At 40.1% G+C, this 20,732-nt stretch overlaps 2 protein-coding genes across 2 annotated transcripts in view; one reads left to right on the top strand and one right to left on the bottom strand.

The window, feature by feature from the left end:
• Window positions 1-6,799, bottom strand: part of WDR44 (WD repeat domain 44) — a 70,829-nt gene extending 64,030 nt beyond the window's left edge. Inside the window, exon 1 of the mRNA XM_008506661.2 lies at window positions 6,188-6,799. Coding sequence (XP_008504883.2) covers window positions 6,188-6,264 — 77 coding nt within the window. The 5' untranslated portion in view covers window positions 6,265-6,799. The remainder of the gene's footprint in view (window positions 1-6,187) is intronic.
• Window positions 6,800-6,888: 89 nt separating this feature from the next.
• The window catches only part of KLHL13 (kelch like family member 13), a 398,101-nt gene continuing 384,257 nt past the window's right edge, over window positions 6,889-20,732 (top strand). The window contains exons 1-2 of the mRNA XM_070605998.1: window positions 6,889-6,997; window positions 8,570-8,711. The gene's annotated coding sequence lies outside the window, so the exon portion shown is untranslated. The remainder of the gene's footprint in view (window positions 6,998-8,569; window positions 8,712-20,732) is intronic.

Below are 20,732 nucleotides of genomic sequence, written 5' to 3'. Positions count from 1 at the left end.
TTTTTAAGAGAGAAAAAATGTATTTATCAAGTAAATAGAAAGACTTATAATAAAGACCCATACAACCATTCAGTCTTCTTTTGCCACTTACTCAAAGGCTGCAAAAGAAAGATAACCTTTCCTATTACATTTCTAAAAGTTTTCTCAAATTAGAATGAATTAATATAAAGGCCAAACATTCTTTTTACAACCAACAAAAATTATCTTTGTTAGGAGCCAGATTATTTATTTGGTACTTGCTGATGAACCAAGGTGCTTTTAAGTTACTTCAGTTAGTTTGTGATGATACAGAGCCTAAAATCATATCTGCACATATATTTCCTAAATGGTCACTCTTCATCTTGAAATTTATTTTAGCTGATATTACAAAGGGATGGCCATTGGATATCAGCAATGCAATGCATTCAATCTTCAAGACAATGACGAACAATGGAACTGAGAAAATTAGTATGATGAAATTGTTGCCTAAACGTGTTGTTAAATTCTGTATGTTTAAAGTATTTGAAGACAAAAAGGCTTTGTGGACTTAAAACCAATTGACCCTGATGGAATGCCAAACTGTAAACTGCCAGACAGCTGCAGCTGGTAATAAAATGCTAAGACCTGAAGAGCTTTAGCAGAACTTGATTATATGGTAATCCCAGCATCTGAGAAAAGGCAAAAGAGCTAGAAGAATAACTGATAGGCTGGTTGCTATAGTAACCAAGATAAATTTGTACACTGACTGGGGAAAAACATTGGGGTTGCCATTAGGTATGAGGCTCACATTATGTGTTATGTGCTTTTTCCTCAATTTTGAATCACGAGATGACAGACTAACACAAAGACTGCTCAGTTTGAAACAAGAGAACAAATAGGGTCCTGCTCTGAAGAATAAGGAAAGCACCCAATTAAAGCTTTAGCTGGTTAGCAGAATAATATCTGACAGCTGGAAGGAACAGACCTTGTGAAAGTTTGTAGAAATTAGCTTAGCTCTGGGTAGAAAACAGAAATGTAGGTTAATTATCAATTCAAGTTAAATATCAGTGGGACATAGTACCCACAATTTTTATTTCTTTAAATTTTGTTTGAGGTATTTCTTATGGGCTATTAATCTCTTACAGAAAGCGTTACTGAATGCACACTGTGTAGGGGTGTATCTAAAACAATACTAAATGGTTCGACTTGTAGTCTCTCAGTTATCCACGCCCCAGGAGGCAGCCTTGTAACCTGGTCTCTACACAGGCTGCTAGGGCTACCTTCCCCACCTCCAGCTCCATCACCACCACCCCAACGACCACTCCCTTCCTCCACCTACAGTACCCCAAGGAAGTAATTATCAGAATTGCAGGCAGAATCTGAGGAAGAAACAAACAGCCTCTTCAACGGGTTTGCCTGGTAAATTCACCTGATTTTGTCAAAGTTAAAACAACGAACTGAAGAGAACACACGAACTGTTGTGCAATGTGAAGGTTACACAGTAAGTCTCAAATACTAACAATTAGAAATCATGTTCTGTCCTGTAGGACCACCACTGAACTGTCAACATTCTAAACTATCTAGGTTTTTAACATTTTCAAAGATCAAATCTTATCTACCCTATTTTATGAAGTAGGTTATCACAAGAACAGAGTTTTCAATTTACAGAGTTGGTACAGATTCAAATTGAGCCCCCCAACTGCTATACTGCTAAGGACTGTCTTATCTCCATGAGTCACCAAATGACAGTTGGAGGCCACTAAATTTAGAACTTGGATTTACTAATTAATATGTAGGTTTTTCCTCTACTTCAATATGATGTTACATGGGTATAATAAAACAGCATTTACAAATATTCTATCAGTCATCAAAGCCAACAGCAATTAAATATAATCCATGATTAAATATAATCTATAATTAAATGCCAACCCAGGAACGGCCACGTTTAGGGAATTTTTCCTAAAGTAACCCAAATCGCAAAAAAATTTTTTTTACTGAAACTGGTATCAATTTTCAGTTCAGGGAGAAATGTTTCTGATGCCTGAGTAAAGTGAGAAGCTGAGTTTTCAACAAAGGCAACTGTGGAACTTTTTGTCTTTTAGACCAAACCATTCTTTGGGACAGTGTGATCTCCGTTGTCATGACTTAAAAATCAAGATTTCACTATTACTCCAACCTAAAATGATAAGCTGCAGTTGACACTAACTAGACTCCTAAAAATAAAACAAGACAGGTAACAACCACTGTTCTTACATCAGCTATTCTGTCACCGTTTTTCATCCTGACTTGGAGAAAATTTGTGGGCAAAAGTTAGGATCCTAAAACAGTTAACATCCTCTGAGAGCAAGGCATGAAGAAAGAGAATCACAGCTGATAGGAGTAGACCATCTGAGGAGCCCCACTAACAGGGTAAGTGCCAAAAACCTAGAGTAGGGATCCCCAGCAACACTTTCCCTCCTTCCACAGGCAAGGCAACATCATCGTACAAACGGGGAAGCAGGAGACTTGGGTTCTACTTCTGAGTCTGCCACGAGTCAGCAATATGTCACTTCCCTTCTCTGAGCCTAGGTTTCTCTTTCAGTTAAATGCGAGGGCTGGGCTAAACGATCTCTGGTCCCTTCCCACTATAAAAATGTTACCATTCTGTCTTTCCTTCCAAGGCCTCAAAAATATTTTGGTTGCTGGTAAAAAAAAAAACTTAAAAAATAAAGAATGCTCAAAATGTCACATTTATTTTTATAACATGTTCTCAGTGCCAGCCTTTAGTATGTGTATGTATAATCCACACAACCAGCAGGAGTATTCATCCCATATATAATTTACCCAGTAAATATTTAATTTAAATATTTAACACCGTCAAGTTTGTTAAACTAAAAAAAAAAAAATCACGGAAAGATTTCCCAAGAACGAAAGCTTATCAGTAAAAGCACACTATTAAATCTCAACACAATGACAGACTTTTAGAGTTGGAAGGGTTCTGAGTGTAATCTCCTCAATTTAAAGATGAGGAAATGAAATGACTCATAGCCCAGGCTTTTTTCTACTATACCACACTTCCTCCTCCTTTCCTGCTTTATCAAAAGACAGCATGGTAGCAAAAAGAACAGTAGACTATGAAAGTGATCTGGATTCTAGTCCTAACTCTGCCATTAATTTGCTGTGGCACCTTGGACAAGTCACTTTCTCTCTCCAGGCTATGGTTTTCACAACATTTTATATGAAGGAGTTTAACTAGATGTCCCTTCTAGTTGTAACATGATATGATCTAATAAAACTCCTATTTGACAAAACAAAAGACATATTCCTGAAGGAGAAAAGTGGGACTTTCTAGACAAGAGAACTGAAAAGTTTGGGCTGCTGGTTTTAAATAGATGCATCGGTTCAATTCAATAAGCTGGTCCTAAAGCATTTTATTCCAGAATCTCTTAAGAGGAGGATACCCTCTACATACACATACACACACACACACAGCTACGATGTACTAGAAAAAAATACTGGACTAGGAGTATGAAGAACTGGTTTCAAATCCCAGCTCTATAGCTTAGAAGCTGTGTCTCCTAGGCCAATTCATTAACTTGTTTGAGCCCAAGGTTCCTCATATGTAAAAAGAGAGGTAAGAATAAGGAAACCTGACCTAAAATATCAATCAAAATAAAGCATTATAAATGTGGTGTATACTGCAAAGCTGGGCAAGTGGAGACGATCTGCCACTGTGGAAAAGTAGGCTGCACTGGAATCAAAAGCCTTTCCATTAAAAACTGGGCTGATTTTTAACTTACTAAATTTGCTTTCAAAGAGTAGAATGACAAAACTGAAGACACCATTGGAGGGGAAATCGAAGAAATAAGTCAATTTTAGGAAATGGATTGTGTATTTGGATTCTCCTAATTAAGAAAACACACCAGATAATTCTCAACTGCCTACTCAGTTTACTACAATTTGGTGAAATGATCTGTGTAGTCGAGAAAACACAATAGCAAGAGACATTTCTTAAAGTGCCCAAATTCAGTGTGTTAATCTCTTGGAGATTGTATGGTGTGCCCACTCCAGTTCGTATCAAGGGACAGAAGGTATTTCTGATGACCAGATATCCAGTGACACCATCTGTTTCCACAAATCAAGACTTCTCACTGCAATTCTAGGTTGTTAGTTACCCAGCCAAGTCTCCTCAGGGTACTTTATGCAAATGACAAAACTTCTCACAAAGGAGAGGGAAAAGGTTAATGATGCCAACCTTCTGCTGTCCTCCCAGTACTGCTAGTTCTTTTCAGATGCAATTCTCCAGATGAGTCTAATTCTCTTCCAAATCCCCTCACTGATACAGGATGGAGTCGTGAAATTCAGACTGACAGGACAGTTTTACCCACACAGCTCAACAAGCTGAAGATTTGGGCAGGTCCGAGTTAAAATTAGAATGCTGGGTCCCAAGAGACGTTGTTACTTTTCATCAAGTACCAAAGGATCACAGTGCTTGAGAAGCTATATTATGCCACGAGGGAAGAAGTGACTCTATCAATCCTATCCAAATGACTCATTCAGTTTAGATAAGTTAAATAGCTCCAAGTTCTGCATACTGCCTCCCAAAGTAAGCACTGTGTGAAGTTAAATTTGCTAATTCCGAGAAAGGAAGTAGAAAGGAATGAACATGTGAGTTCTTTCTCTGTGCCAGGTAATGGACTAGGCAGTTAACATAGGTCCTGATATAACTGTCCTTAAAAATTAAATTTGCTTTATTCATTGAAAAGTAACAATATTCACATAGTTCTAGATTGATTAAAATCATATACATGGATAGTTATTTCCCTCCCCTTCTCCACATACACACACACAAAAGTACTAAATGATCAGGTGTCTCATTTAACCAAAATTGACAGTTCATTACTTTGAGGGGAAAACCACAACAAGAAAATTTAATTTCAAGGGACTCCAAAGTATTTGGAAATCCAAATGTATTTTCTCTCCTCTACAATCTAGCTATGAACTTCTTTCAGATACTGAACTTGAAGGAGATTCACTGCCATCTCAGGATCGGCCATTGTCACTCAAAAACCCCACAACAGTGACATGAAGGTTGGTGGAAACACACGCACGTCAACGATCTACCAACATATATTTCTTTCTGATTTTGTTGCTGCAACTTTTTTGGTACATGTCACATATAATATATATTAGGTTTTACAATGACTTCTAGAATGTACAGATAACTTTATTTGCATCAAACGAGGTATTTCTTCGACGTGGTAAGCTTGAAAATTGAAGGCGGCTGACTCCTGGAACCATATTAGGACTTGCATTAACATACAGATTTCACCAATCCTCAAGTTCTTATAGCATGACAACATATTTCACTGCCTCTAGTTCCAGAGAAGTCCGTAGAAGAGTTCGATGAAATCGCTTTTAACATTATTCCAACTTTGAAAAGTGGAGGAGTGGGTAAGTAGAAGTCTCAGTCAAGCGAAGCCTTCCAACTACGCTACTTCCTACTCAGAATCTCCCCGATTAATCACCACTAAAACATCTTGCAGAATTAGATAAAGCGCACAAAGCTGTGGCTCTCCTTCCAACCACCAGATTACTCAGCACTTGTTTGTATCTCTGTAGTCGGTTGTGTACATTTATGTCCGGCTACCTTTTTAAGACCGCGTTCTTCCTAATGGTAAAGAACCTCGTCTGCGATTTCCTTTGCCTAGCGCTAAGGTGCTATTTTAATAAAACATCAGCTAGAGGACTTTCCTAAGTAAACACCCAACCTTTCTCCCGCTCCTCTTCTTTCTGTGCAACGAAAAGGACGGACGGCCAACAGGGAGAGTTACAGCTCCCTCTGAAACGAACAGGTAAGTTAGCGGCAAAAGAAAGAGATGGTAAATGTGATTTCTCCTGCTACTGCTCCTTTCAGCTATGGTACCCAAGGCCAAAACGGATGTTTCAAAGGTAAGCTCTGAACCCCACAAACACAAATAGCCGGCTCTCAGGCACGTAAGGTGTCCCACACCTCGCAGAAAGCTAGGCAAGACGAGAAAGGGGCTGCGAGAGCGCCCCTAGGCCATTCACCAGGGAAAGGAGGGGCCTTGCTCGAATTGGGCGACTCCCCCTCCCCCGACTCCCTCTGAAGTGCCCGAGGAGCAGCGGTGGCGGACCCGGCGGGACCAGGGAGGGGGGTGGGGGAAGGCACAGGGGAAGCCGGAGGACCGGGACGCCCGGCTCCTGGGCCAGAGCTACACTTACTTACCCCACAGGGTAGCCACCCCCTAGGTGCACATCTTCAGGGGCATCAAAGAATTCCTCGGTGTCGCTTTCCGACGCCATTTATAGGACACACCCGCGGGTGAGGGGGCCGGCGTCGCCTGGAGAGAGGGTGACTCTGGTCTCCTCCTCGTCGTCCCCCACACCAGCAAGACCGCGGGGAGGGGGGGTGCCTGGCGAGGACGAGGAGGGCGCAGACGATCTGAGTGAGGAGCCGGTGAGGGGCAGGGGACCGCCGTCAGCTGCCGGGCTGTGAGAACCACCGGCAGAGCGGCCGCCTGAGGAGGCAGCGGCGGCTCCGGGGACTGTTGCTGCCGCCGCTCCCGGCGATAGGTGTATAAGGAGAGCGAGAGGAGAGGCGGCGGCTCTCCTCGAGGGTGAGGGCGGGCGCGCCGACGACAGCAGCTCGGATTTCTCCCGCAGCAGCAATTACAGCAGCTGGGAGAGCCAGTTGCCCGCAAAATACGGACCCGCACCTATCCTCGCGAGATTTCGGGAGGGGACGGGAAAGCGTGGGCGGGGCGAAGAGGAGGCGGGGGCGGTTCCAGAGAGGCAGTGTTCCGATTTCCTCTACTCGAGAAGCCTATCAAAACGGCGCAAGCGCGTTGAGGGCATTCGGTGAGGGCCGGAAGCAGCCGGGAAGGGTGGGGACAAGCCTCCTGGAGGGAGGAGTCTAGGACCTGCGCAGGGGCGGCGGGCTGCCCGGGCTCCCGGGGAGCGCTGCCGACGTCGGCTGGGTCCGGCAGGGCGCCTCCCACCGAGCTCTGCGGTTCCAAAGAGAGGCGTTTTCAGAGGGGTGATTTTAAGTCTGCTTTTCACTTGCGAGGAAATGCTATTAGAAAACGTGTGCTTTGCCTTTACGTCGTCTTCATTTATTCCAGCCCGGAATATCCCACTCCAGGGCGTGGGCAGGTCCACACCTCTAGCGTCCCCGGAATAGACCGCCCTATTTATTACAAGATCTCTAGTTGAGATCCCTAAATACGATCCTGCCGGCCAGAGGGTGGGGTCCATGACGGATAAGTGGGGAGTATTCCAGTTCCATGAAGTAATAATGGGTTTATTGCTGGAGCTGAGCCAGTATAGGGCCTCCGGTTACATTTTCTCTACAAATATCTGTTGCCCACGCTTAATGTGAGAGAAATTCGTACATGCTATGCTGGCCAAGATGTGCATCAGTCAGGTGGTAAATATATATTGAGCAGCCACCGTTGCAAGGCTAAGAGCTAGTAACTTAATTTGGATCCTCAACTGCCCGAAATCCAGTGGTGAAAATAGAAAGGTACTTTTTAAGAGACCAAGATGTTCTTTCTTAAATAACGGGTCGTTAAGCATGAAAGTGATAACACTGACTTTCTGTATGATGGCAAAGCACATTTATTTTTCCCACTGATGTCATGACAGGCAAGCTCTGTGAGCTGTTTGCGCAGCCTCAACTATTGCTCGAAATGGCGGTGGAAAAGAATGATGGGGACCAGGGGCATGGCCTCAGAAAGGCTGGAATGGGAGTCTAGATTCCTCCTTGTAAAGCGACGAGGAAAAGATCTGGTATTGTCTGGTGGACTTGTGTAGAACCAATGCCGTATACTGTATCTTCTGTAACATCCGAGGGAGTTCAGAGAAAGCACTGCATAATCAAATACGGTAATATTTTTGCAGCGAACCATATGATTTTTCATACGGCGTAAATAAATATCAGTAAATAGTCTCATTTCAGTTCAGGTCAGATACTACTGACAAATAAGTTTAGGTTAGATCAATTTGACTGTCAAATAAGCTACTTAAAAAAACCCCCAAAATTCTTGCTTTCCAGAGCTTTTTGAATTTCAGAATTGCAAACAAGAGATTTCTGGATCCTTGTGAGGATATGACTTTTGTCATAATCCAGTAATTATTAACTTTTATATGTTTTCAACATGTTAATTTTCTTTTCTTTTTTTTTTTTTAAAGATTTTATTTTTTCCTTTTTCTCCCCAAAGCCCCCCGGTACATAGTTTTGTATTCTTCGTTGTGGGTTCTTCTAGTTGTGGTATGTGGGACGCTGCCTCAGCGTGGTCTGATGAGCAGTGCCATGTCCGCACCCAGGATTCGAACTAACGAAACACTGGGCCGCCTGCAGCAGAGCGCGCGAGCTTAACCACTCGGCCACGGGGCCAGCCCCTCAACATGTTAATTTTCTAGACATAAAAGTGTATCACCAAGTACTAACTTTTTATTTTGTTGCTCACTGGGAAAGATACGCTTTTTTCCTTATGTTATGGGAAGATATAAGTAAACAAATTACCTGAATTTATTCTCTTCTTAGTTATCTAATAGTGAATTTATGTTTGCCTTAAAAATTAAAGTTTGGTGTCATGTACTGTTCTAGGTGCTGAGGACAATTCAAAGATGAAGAGAACAACTTAGTTCCTGTCTTCCAGGAGCTCACAATCTGCCAATGGAGACAAATATGGAGTCCTAGTTTGATGCTTTTTTTCATTATACCATACCCCTCTCTTGGACCTTTTAAGGTACTTTAAACATTGTACTTAGAAAAAGTCAAAATGGAATAGAAATGATAAGCTAACATTTTTAGAGCTACTAAAGTTGTTTATTTAAATGCTTTTATCAATTGTGTGAGAAAGTGAATTTCTGGGAATGTCAAAACACATGCCTACCACCTATCATCTTTCTTTCTTTCTTTTTTTGGTGAGGAAGATTGGCCCTAAGCTAACATTTATTGCCTATCTTCCTCTTTTTTTTTTTTTTTTTGCCTGAAGAAGATTGTCACTGAGTTAACATCTATGCCAATCTTCCTCTATTTTGTATATGGGACACTGCCTCAGCATGGCTTGATGAGTGGTGTGTAGGTCCATGCCAGGATCCGAACCAGTGAACCCCAGGCCACTGAAGCAGAGTGTATGATCTTAACCACTATGCCACAGGGCTGGCCCTATCATCGTTTTTTAAAGATGTCAAAGATGTTTGTTTTGCTTGGAACATCTGTTCTTGAGTTTTAAAGCAGCAGCTTTTAGGTTTAGTCCAAGGCAGTGATTTTGAAGCTTTTCTCCTTATTAGAAATGGAACCCTTTAAACAAACCTAATTTCATGCAAAAGTTCACATATCATAAAAATAAAAACTGCTCTGTTTGAAGCAGGGATAGCTCAGGTCTCTGCCTGTTTGGCCTTCCCTGAGTCTCCAGAGACTGCACCAAGGCTCCATAAAAAAAAAAATTTGAAAACTATTGGTCCAAAGCAAGGGTTGGCAAATTATGGTACACTGGATAAATCTGTCTTGCTGTCTGTTTTTGCAAATAAAGTTTTATTGGAACACAGGCAGGCCTATTGGTTTATGTATTGTATATGTCTGCTTTCAGGGTAGAGTTGAGTAGTTGGGACAAAGACTGTATGGCTCACGAAGCCTAAAATATTTACCATCAGGCTCTTTACAGAAAAATTTTGCCAACCCTTGGTCCAAAGGATACTATTTCTAGAGGACCCTAGAACTGAAAGTACACTCAAATTAAATGGTCATTTAAATCAGTTTCACAAACAGAATTGTATAATGCAGCAAAATCATATGTATAGATGAAAAGGAGGATAAAACCTTTTCCCACGTGGCTCATTTCTAATAATTTTAAAAACTACGCAGGTCTAAGGCTAAGGTGAGTTTAAGGAAACTTTTTACGCTTCCTTACCTGCCTAGCATAAACTCTACTTAGAAATTCCGAATGCTAGGGGCCAACCCTGTGGCCAATGGTTAAGTTTGCGTGCTCCGCCTCAGCGGCCCAGAGTTTCACTGGTTTGGATCCTGAGTGTGGACATGGCACTGCTCATCAGGCCATGTTGAGGCAGCGTCCCCCATGCCACAACTAGAAGGACCCACAACTAAGATATACAACTATGTACTAGGGGGATTTGGGGAGAAAAAGCAATTAAAAAAAAAGATTGGCAACACTTGTTAGCTCAGGTGCCAATATTAAAAAAAAAAAAAGAAATTTCAAAGGCTAGAGGTCACAGCCACTGTATGGAACAGCTTGTCTGTGGGATACTTGCTCTTTCCTCTTGGCAAGAGTAATACAAACTGGCAGTATCCTTGGGACGAGTTTTGCTCCAACCCCAAGTGTAACCACTTGTAATGCATGTAGGCTTTTGTTACAAACAAGAGTTAATGTGATAACTCAGGGAAAAACTTTTTTTTTAAATTAATTAATTAATTAATTAATTAATTTTTATTTTTATAGCAGTAACATTGGATTATAACATTATATAACTTTCAGATGTACATCATAATGTATTTCGAATTCTGTGTAGATTACATCATGTTCACCACCCAAAGACTGATTACAATCCATCCCCACACACATGTGCCTAATCACCTCTTTTGCCCTCCTCCCTCCCCCCTTCCCCTCGGGTAACCACCAGTCCAATCTCTGTTGCTTTGTGTTTGTTTATCATTGTTTTTATCTTCTACTTATGAGTGAGATCATATTGTATTTGACTTTTTCCCTCTAACTTATTTCACTTAACATAATACCCTCAAGGTCCATCCATGTTGTCACAAATGGCCGGATTTCATCATTTCTTATGGCTGAGTAGTATTCCATTGTGCATATATACCACATCTTCTTTATCCATTCGTCCCTTGCTGGGCACCTAGGTTGCTTCCAAGTCTTAGCTATTGTGAATAATGCTGCAATGAACATAGGGGTGCATGATCTTTATGCATTTGTGTTTTCACGATCTTTGGATAAATACCCAGCAGTGGAATAGCTGGATTGCATGGTAGATCTATTTTTAATTTTCTGAGGAAACTCCATACTGTTTTCCATAGTGGCTGCACCAGTTTGCACTCTCACCAGCAGTGTACAAGGGTTCCCTTCTCTCCACATCCTCTCCACCACTTGTTATTTCCTGTCTTGTTAATTATAGCCATTCTGATCGGAGTGAGATATCTCATTGTAGTTTTGATTTGCTTTTCCGTGTTAATGATGTTGAATATGTTTTCATGTACCTGTTGGCCATCTGTATATCTTCTTTGGAGAAATCTCTGTTCAGACCTTTTGCCCATTTTTTAATTGAGTTGTTGGTTTTTTGTTGTTGAGCTGTATGAGTTTTTTGTATATTTTGGATATTAACCCCTTATCTGATATATGGTTTGCAAATATCTTCTCCCAATTGTTAGGCTGTCTTTTCGTTTCGTTGATGGTTTCCTTTGCTGTGCAGAAGCTTTTTAGTTTGCTGTAGTCCCATTTGTTTATTTTTTCTTTTGTTTCCCTTGCCCGGTCAGACACAGTACTTGAAAATATGCTGCTAAGACTGATGTCAAAGAGCATGCTGCCTTTATTTTCTTCTAGAAGTTTCCTGGTTTCAGGTCTTACATTCAAGTCTTTAATCCATTTTGAGTTGATGTTTGTGCACGGTGTAAGATGATGGTCTGCTTTTATTCTTTTGCATGTGGCTGTCCAGTTTAGGGAAAAACTTTTTATGTACAGGGTTAGATGATTTGAAGATACAATATGGACATGAAAAGATGTAATATTGCAATCTCTGGGAGAGTTTTTATGGATTTTGAAGTATCAGAATTCATGAAAAGATCGTTCTGAAACTGGCCAAAATTTCTCAGGGTCAAGATAAAATTCTATAATCATCAGTCCTTAATTATCTGTTTGAAAGGTTAGTCATGTTACAGATTATAATAGTAAATATTCAAAAAATCATTTCTATTTGGCTTTGGAATCTTTATATCTTTTCCAAATCCACCCCATCTTGTTAATAATGGTTTATGTTAACGTTAAAATGAATTATCAATCTCTGAGCACGCAAGAACTGAAAGTAGAGAAAGATTGTCTAGAAATGTGTGAAGAGACACAGAAAAGCCAGCCTGGGATTTAAAGTATGTAACAGAATATTATATAGCCATATATTACTGTTCAGAACTCTGGAATAAAGCTAGCTGGAATCATCGTAAACAACAACAACAAAAAGGAATTTATTTGCTTGCATAATCAAATACAGACTGCTATAACACTTGTCTGTTCCTTTGTGATTAATAGATTAGAGAACAATTTGAGCATCCAGTGAATTTTACGTTTGCTTATGTGTGATTTTGTCAGCCAGAAACATTAGGTGAAAGCAGAAGATTATACCCAGCTGAATCAAGTTGCATAGGAATACGTAAAATACACACACATACCCTAAACACCTGCCAGCTACCTCATTTCCTTTTGTGCGTTTGAGTCACACTCCTGCACGTCTAGTGTTACAACGTTCCATCTGATTTCAGATAACCCTCCTTCCACCACTTCACAATAACTCCCAACCTGTAACCTCTGTGATACCCATTTCCTTAAGCAAACTTCAGATCTTTTTCAAAATAAAGCACCATATTTATTATAGTATTTGTGTGTTCCTTAACCATTTAACATGTGTGAAACTGTGCTACCATTTTTTTTTTATTGAGTTAATGATAGGTTACAATCTTGTGAAATTTCAGTTGTACATTAATGTTTGTCATTTGCGTTGCAGGTGCACCATTTCACACTTTGTGCCCACCCCCCACCCCACCTTTCCGCTGGTAGCCACTAATCTGTTCTCTTTGTCCACATTTTTAAATTCCTCATATGAGTGGAGTCATACAGAGATTGTCCTTCTCTAACTGGCTTATTTCACTTAACATAATTCCCTCAAGGTCAGTCCATGTTGTTGCAAATGGAATGATTTTGTTCTGTTTTGCAGCTGAGTAGTATTCCATTGCATATATATACCACAACTTCTTTATCCATTCATCTGTTGATGGGTACTTAGGTTGCTTCCCTGTCTTGACTATTGTACATAATGCTGCAATGAACATTGGGGTGCATAGGACTTTTGGAATTCCTGACTTCAAGCTCTTTGGATAGATACCCAGTAGTGGAATGGCTGGATCATATGGTAGTTCTATTTTTAATTTTTTGAGGAATCTCCATACTGTTTTCCACAGTGGCTGTGCTAGTTTGCATTCCCACCAGCAGTGTATGAGGGTTCCATTCTCTCCACAACCTCTCCAACATTTGTTACTTTTAGATTTAGATATTTTTGTCATTCTAATGGGTGTAAGGTGATATCTTAGTGTAGTTTTGATTTGCATTTCCCTGATGATCAGCGATGATGAGCATCTTTTCGTGTGCCTATTGGCCATCCGTATATCTTCTTTGGAGAAATGTCTGTTCATGTCTCCAGCCCATTTTTTGATTGGGTTGTTTGATTTTTTGTTGTTGAGTTGTGAGAGTTCTTTATATATAATGGATATTAAGCCTTTGTCAGATATATGACTTGCAAATATTTTTTCCCAGTTAGTGGGTTGTTTTTTTGTTTCAATCCTGTTTTCATTTGCCTTGAAGAAGCTCTTTAGTCTGATCAAGCCCCATTTGTTTATTCTTTCTATTGTTTCCCTTCTCTGAGAAGACATGGTGTCCAAAAAGGTCCTTTAATACTGATGTCAAAGAGTGTACTGCCTACATTTTCTTCTAGAAGCCTTATGGTTTCAGGTCTCACCTTAAGGTCTTTGATCCATTTTGAGTTTATTTTGGTGAATGGTGAAAAAGAATGGTCAATTTTCATTCTTTTATATGTGGCTTTCCCGTTTTCCCAGCACCATTTGTTGAAAAGACTTTCTTTTCTCCATTGTATGCCCTCAGCTCCTTTGTCAAAGATAAGCTGTCCATCGATGTGTGGTTTTATTTCTGGGCTTTCAATTCTGTTCCATTGATCTGTGCACCTGTTTTTGTACCAGTACCATGCTGTTTTGATTACTGTAGCTTTGTAGTATGTTTTGAAGTCAGGGATTGTGATGCCTCCCGTTTTGTTCTTTTTTCTCAGGATTGCTTTAGAAATTCGGGGTCTTTTGTTGCCCCATATGAATTTTAGGATTCTTTGTTCTAATTCTGTAAAGAATGTCATTGGGATTCTGATTGGGATGGCATTGAATCTGTAGATTGCTTTAGGTAGAATGGACATTTTAACTATGTTTATTCTTCCAATCCATGTACATGGAATGTCTTTCCATCTCTTTATGTCGTCATCCAGTTCTCTCAGAAAGGCCTTGTAATTTTCATTATATAGGTCCTTCACTTCCTTAGTTAAATTTACCCCAAGGTATTTTATTCTTTTTGTTGCGATTGTGAATGGTATTGTGTTCTTGAGTTCTTTTTCTGTTAGTTCGTTCTTAGAATATAGAAATGCTACTGATTTGTGCAAATTGATTTTATACCCTGCAACTTTGCTGTGGTTGTTGATTACTTCTAAGAGTTTTCCAATGGATTCTTTGAGGTTTTCTATATATAAGATCATGTCGTCTGCAAACAGCGAGAGTTTCACTTCTTCCCTCCCTATTTGGATTCCTTTTATTCCTTTTTCTTGCCTGATTGCTCTGGCCAGGACCTCCAGTACTATGTTAAATAAGAGTGGTGATAGAGGGCATCGTTGTCTTGTTCCTGTTTTCCAAACTGAGTGGCGTGGCACTCAGTTTTTGCCCATTGAGTATGATGTTGGCTATGGGTTTGTCATATATGGCCTTTATTATGTTGAGGTAGTTCCCATCTATGCCCATTTTGTTCAGAGTTCTTATCATAAATGGCTGTTGGATCTTGTCAAATGCTTTCTCTGCATCTATTGAGATGATCATGTGGTTTTTATTCCTCAGTTTGTTGATGTGGTGTATCACGTTGATTGATTTGCGGATGTTGAACCATCCCTGTGTCCCTGTGCTATCGTTTTTATTAGGTTCGTATCTTTTTGTGTATGTGTCACTGACAAAGTTTTTGAATGTTCTATTCCTAGTCCTGTTTTCCCCATAAACCCTGTGGTTTTTATTGAACAGCTTTGCATAGTGCAGTGATTTTTAGGAAAGCATATGTTGCCTTATAGCAGCACCAGTTGTGGGCCAGATAAGGTAGCTTCAGGCATGGCTGGATCCAGGATCCAAGATATATGAATACTCTCTCTTCCTGTCCATCTCTCATCTTTGCTTATCTCTGCTTTTTTTTGTGCTTTGACTTCAGTTTACCAATCGCAGACAGCTTCCTTCTTGTAGTCAGCAAAGATGGCTGCAAGCAACTTCAGTTTATTATGTCTTAATTCTCAATCCCAAAGGAAGTGAGACTTTCTCTTTCCCAGCGTTCATATAAAATCTCAAGAATGATGTTGATTGGTCTTAGGAAATCTCTCTAGCTAAGGGCATAGTGAATTCTAATTTGTCAGGCCTGGGTCAGCTGATTCCCTGCCATGCACCACATGGGGAAAGACTACTGTGACTGTCTTCCTCAGTAGGACTACACAGAGGATGCAATGGATGTTTTTTTCTAAGAAAGGGTTACTAGCAGACAGGAACAATGTGCTAATCACAAGTTATTAAGGGTTCAGTCTCCATATTCATTGACATGACGAGATCTCATGATGTGTTAAATGAAGACAGATGTTACAAAATACTGCATGTGGCATAATCCCATTTCTGTACAATCATTTATCTATGTATCTATGTGTGTATATAAGCATAGGGAATTCTGGAAGAATGTTCACACAAACGATTGATGGTGATTGCCTTTGGTTACTGATTAAAAATAATTATAAGATTTGTGCTTTATTTGTATCTTTATATAATGATTGAATTTTCTACAGTGAATACGTGTTACTTTGTAAACAAGGGGAAAATAGTAAAAGAAAATATTTAACCAATCATATACAAGGTAGAATGAGACACAAAATTAAGACCTGAAATTCATTCCCAATATAGTGCTTGACTGTGAGTCCTGAGCGTATTGCTGGTGTCACACTTAGCTTCAGGAACAGTTTAGAGAGTGCCACTAAGAAGCTGAACTTGGAAAAAATACCCACAAAGCAAGTCTTGGAATGTAATTAGCCTACCAGTAAAAAGTCATATTTTCTGACTGCAGGCCTGACACACAATGAGAATGGTAATGGTAATTTCCAAAGCAACTGTGAAATGATGGACTGATATGGAACTTCTAGATGCAAAATATAATATTAGAGGTTCACTTCTAATAATACGACTAAATATAATTTTGTTTTTCAAAACAATAAGCAGTATATATGGCCTGATCTAAAAAGAGATAAACTAAGACATATGAACTTTATGCTTCAAAAAATCACTCTAGGTCAAAAACTGGAGAAGAAATCTTTTGTTTTTCTTCCGTGGCATTTATATATATTTTTAACTCCTGAAACTTAATCTAATGGCAAACATTTATGTAGAATTATCAGGGGCCGGCCTCGTGGCCGAGTGGTTAAGTTCACGTGCTCTGCTGCAGCAGCCCAGGGTTTTGCCGGTTCGGATCCTGGGCATGGACATGGCGCTGCTCGTCAGGCCACACTTAGGTGGCATCCCACATGCCACAACTAGAGGGACCTGCAACTAAAAATATACAACTATGTACTTTGGGGAGCTTTGCGGAGCAAAAAGGAAAAAATAAAATCAAAAAAGAAAAAAAAAGAATTATCAATTACCAGGCTAATACACACATACACACACACACACACACACACACACACACACAACTCACTCACTCAACAGCAACAACTAGAATTTCATGGACTCTTACAATTGAAAGGGACTTTAAAGGTCACCAGTCTGAGCCTCATGTCTAACGCATGAATTCCTTTCACAGAATTCCCTAAATGGTCACTCAGGGACATGGAGCTTACTATTTACCCAATCCATTTTTTGATAAACGTTAACAAATTTCTTCATAGTATTTAGCCCAAATCTGCACTTCTGTAATTTCCATCCACTGGTTATAATTCTGGCTACTAAGTCCTTACGAAACCCTTGATCTGTTTAAAGGTGGTTATCAGTCCTCTTTATGTTTTTTATCTGGGAATATACACTGATGTGTTTACACTGAATGTGTTCAGAGATGAAGATAAATGGCAATTTCAACTGCACAATTAAGGTGGTACATTAAATGTGTGATAGTATGTGTACATACTAAACATGTTATATAGAGGGTACCTGTCTTTCTTTTTTTTTTTTTGAGGAAGATTAGCTCTCAGCTAACATCCTCTGCTAATCCTCCTCTTTTTTTTTTTTTTTAAAGATTTTATTTTTTCCTTTTCCTTCCCAAAGCCCCCTGGTACATAGTTGTATATTCTTTGTTCTGGGTCCTTCTAGTTGTGTCTTTTTTTTTTTTTTTTTTTTTTGCTGAGGAAGGAGGAAGATTGGCCCTGAGCAAACATCCATGCCCATCTTCCTCTATTTTATTTGTGGGACACCTGCCACAGCATGGTTTGATGAGTGGTATTTAGGTCCACACCCAGGATCCGAACCGGCAAACCCTGGGCCACCAAAACAGAGCATGCGAACTTAACTGCTGCACCACCAGGCAGCCCCAGGGTACCTGTCTAATCCTATGCTTTCTATGTGTACCTAGTGATAATATGTTACATTAGAATAGCTCTTTATACTTTCTGAGATAGTTTCACAGCTCTTATGTCATTCAGTGATAAAATGATAATTGCTATCATTAAATTAGTGCTAGGCACTATATTAAGTACTTTGCATATGCTATTTTACTGAATCCATACACTATATGAGGAATATACCTCTATTATCCCCATTTTGTGGGTGGGGAAATCTGAGGTTTGGAAAAGTTAAATAACTTTACCCAAGTTTCACAGCTAGCATTTAGTGGTCGGGATTTGAGCCCAAGTCAATCAGAATCCAGAGCCTGAACTCTTAAGTGCTTTAGCGTATGAAAGATCATATTATCACCTTCACTTTACAAGTGTGAAAACTGAGACATTAAGAGGTTAGTGACATGCCCAAGATCACATTTTGATTTGATGTTATTTTTTCCTTATCTCCCTAGAATTTGCTCTAGTTTTGCTAGCTTGTACCAAATGAGCCATGTTAATGAGTGAAGTGCTGGAAATAATATTACAACAAAAACAATTAAAGCAGTTGCTTGATATCTCTTTTCTTTTCATTTTTTACGGTATTCTTTATCTAAATGGGTACATCTCAACATTAGGGGTTGTGGTAGGTAGAATTTTAAGATACACCCTAGGATTTGCTACCTCCTGGTGTCTACACATCTCCTTCCAGTTACTCAATTCAGTGGTAATCTAGGTGCTGCTGTGAAGGGATTTTGCAGATGTAATTAAGTCACAAATCAGTTGACTTTAAGATAGGGACATTATGCAGGTGGATTTGACCTACTCCCATGAGCCCTTTAAAAGCAGAGTTTTCTCTGGCTGGTGGGGAAGAAGTTAGAGAAATGCTCTGTGGCAGGCCTGGAAGAAAGCAAACATCTATGCTGTGAACTGCCTCTGGGGGCCGTGAGGTGTGGAATGTGGCCCCTAGGAGCTGAGGGTGGCCTCCTACTGCTAGTCAGGAGGAAGTGGAGCCTTCGGTCCTATGGCTGCAGGGATCTGAATTCTGCCAACAACGTGAGTGAGCTGAGAAGAGGACTCCATGCTCCATGAGAAAGCAGCCTAGCTGACACCATTATTTTAGCCTTCTTAGACCCTGAGCAGAGAGCCTAGCCGCCCTGTACCCAGACTTCTGACTTACAGAACTGTGAGCTAACAAATTGGTATTTCTAAAAGCCACTGACTTTGTGGCAGTTTGTTATGAAGCAACAAAAACTACCTCGGGGGTAAATATCCCTATCCTCCCTCTGCCAGTTAAGAACCATGGATCTAGGGAGGTCATGGTGAAACAGGTGTAATACATCAACAGGTGCTGTTTGCTTTCTGAAGTCCTTGAGTGCACTTGGGAATAAACTTGGGCATGAACATTAAGGTGTAACAGAAGATAAAAACAGTGAATTCAGAAAAAATAACCTAATGTGCATTTAAAATATGAAAGAAACATCTTGTTTCACATACACTCATACGTACACGACACCCAAAATTCAACCCCATTTGCAAAATATTCTCCAGAGCTGCAGCAGTCCTGCTTGCTACTCATGTCATGTTAGGGACTGTCCAATCTCCTGTTTGTGTGGTCTTTTACCATTGCATGAACCTGCTTGCCTTTAGAACTTGGGCTTAGTTTCAATGTTAATCTTACTACTAACCTTCCAGTATCATTACTTGGCTTCACTGTGGTTGCTTGATCATTCATTCATTAATTAATTCATTCAAGAGATGTTTATCAAGGGCTAACTATGCACTAGGCATTGTGCTATGTAGTGGGTTAATGATGGTATGGCCTGCCTCGTCCTTCTGGTTTGGGCTTTGCATCCATCCCTGTAATCTAAGCTCTTGATTCGAGCTCTGACTTGTAGCTCCAGTACTCTGTGCCTGGAGTCTGACACATGTGACACAAATCATCTGGGCATGGGCTCCCAATATTCATTGCGCAGCCCCCGAATAAGCAAATCTCCAACTTTTCATTTATGGCTTTAGCTTATGTTCCTCATGTTTGAAGCCTAAACTTTTGGACACCAGCCTTCTCCAGCCTGCCTTGACTACAGTCTTTCTCTGTTCTCTGGCTAATGCTAAGTTATGGACTCAAAATCTCGCTTGCTGTGCCAGATCTTTTGCCTGCTTGAGTTGTCCTGTCCACCTTTACTACCCTGTCCACCTCAGTCACATTGGCTGGCTGTTCTGGTTGGTCAATATCAATTCAATCCTTAGACCCGGCTTACCCATGCATCTTGAAGTTGCAAAATAGTAGACATAATTTTAGTATTTCAAATTTTCTAGCAAAGTTTTATACCCTAAATGACCATTTGTCAAGAGTAGACAACTTGTTTAAATACTTATCATAGCCGTGGATCTGGCGTCAGTCTTGGACAAAGGTCTGAAAGTCATGACCTAAGAATAGGGATAGGGGATAAAAAGGGAATAATTATTTATTCTGTACCTATGATCTGACTGACTGGCATTGTACACGTTATCTCAATCATTCAATTCTCAAACCTTCCTCCACTGTGTTTTTATTTTGATTTTATAGAAAGTGACCTGAAGCACAGTCGCAGGGTCAGAATTTAAACTTAAGTGAACCTGGCCCTTAAATGCATGCTTTTCTCAGTATATTGCATCAAAATGCACACTTTTATCTCTGTTTTTCTTTTTGGAGGTTGCAGAACAGCCACGCTAGGAGTTAGAATTAATAGAGCTCACGTACCAGATATGACTTCAGACTCTGAAAGAAAGGTCTACGTTGACTATACATAGTCTCAGTTCTAGTATTCTGGAAAAAACCATGAGGCTCATTCAAGCAACTGTGCTCATTGTCCTTTGTTCCATTTGAGGATGACATGACTGGGTACCCTGATTGCGGTCAATCTAGGATTATCATGTGAACAAATGAAGGTTTGGTATTAGCCTAGTAAATTTAGTAGACAGAGTTAGGATGCTAACTAAATGTGGCCTGAATCTGAGGATTTGTGTATTTCACTAACTGGAAAATTCTCAGACATTATCTATTAGATGTTGTCTCTCTTATTCTGTTTAATATTTCCTTCTAGAATTCCCATTAGATGCTTGTTGGTCCTTCTCATTATATCTTCCATGTGTCTTAACCTGTCTTTCGTGTTTTTCCTTTT

Source organism: Equus przewalskii, chromosome X (assembly GCF_037783145.1).
Source record: "Equus przewalskii isolate Varuska chromosome X, EquPr2, whole genome shotgun sequence".
Classification (NCBI taxonomy): Eukaryota; Metazoa; Chordata; class Mammalia; order Perissodactyla; family Equidae; genus Equus; species Equus przewalskii.
Note: the sequence above shows the minus strand (reverse complement) of the source record. Positions and strands in the feature narration are given on the sequence as shown.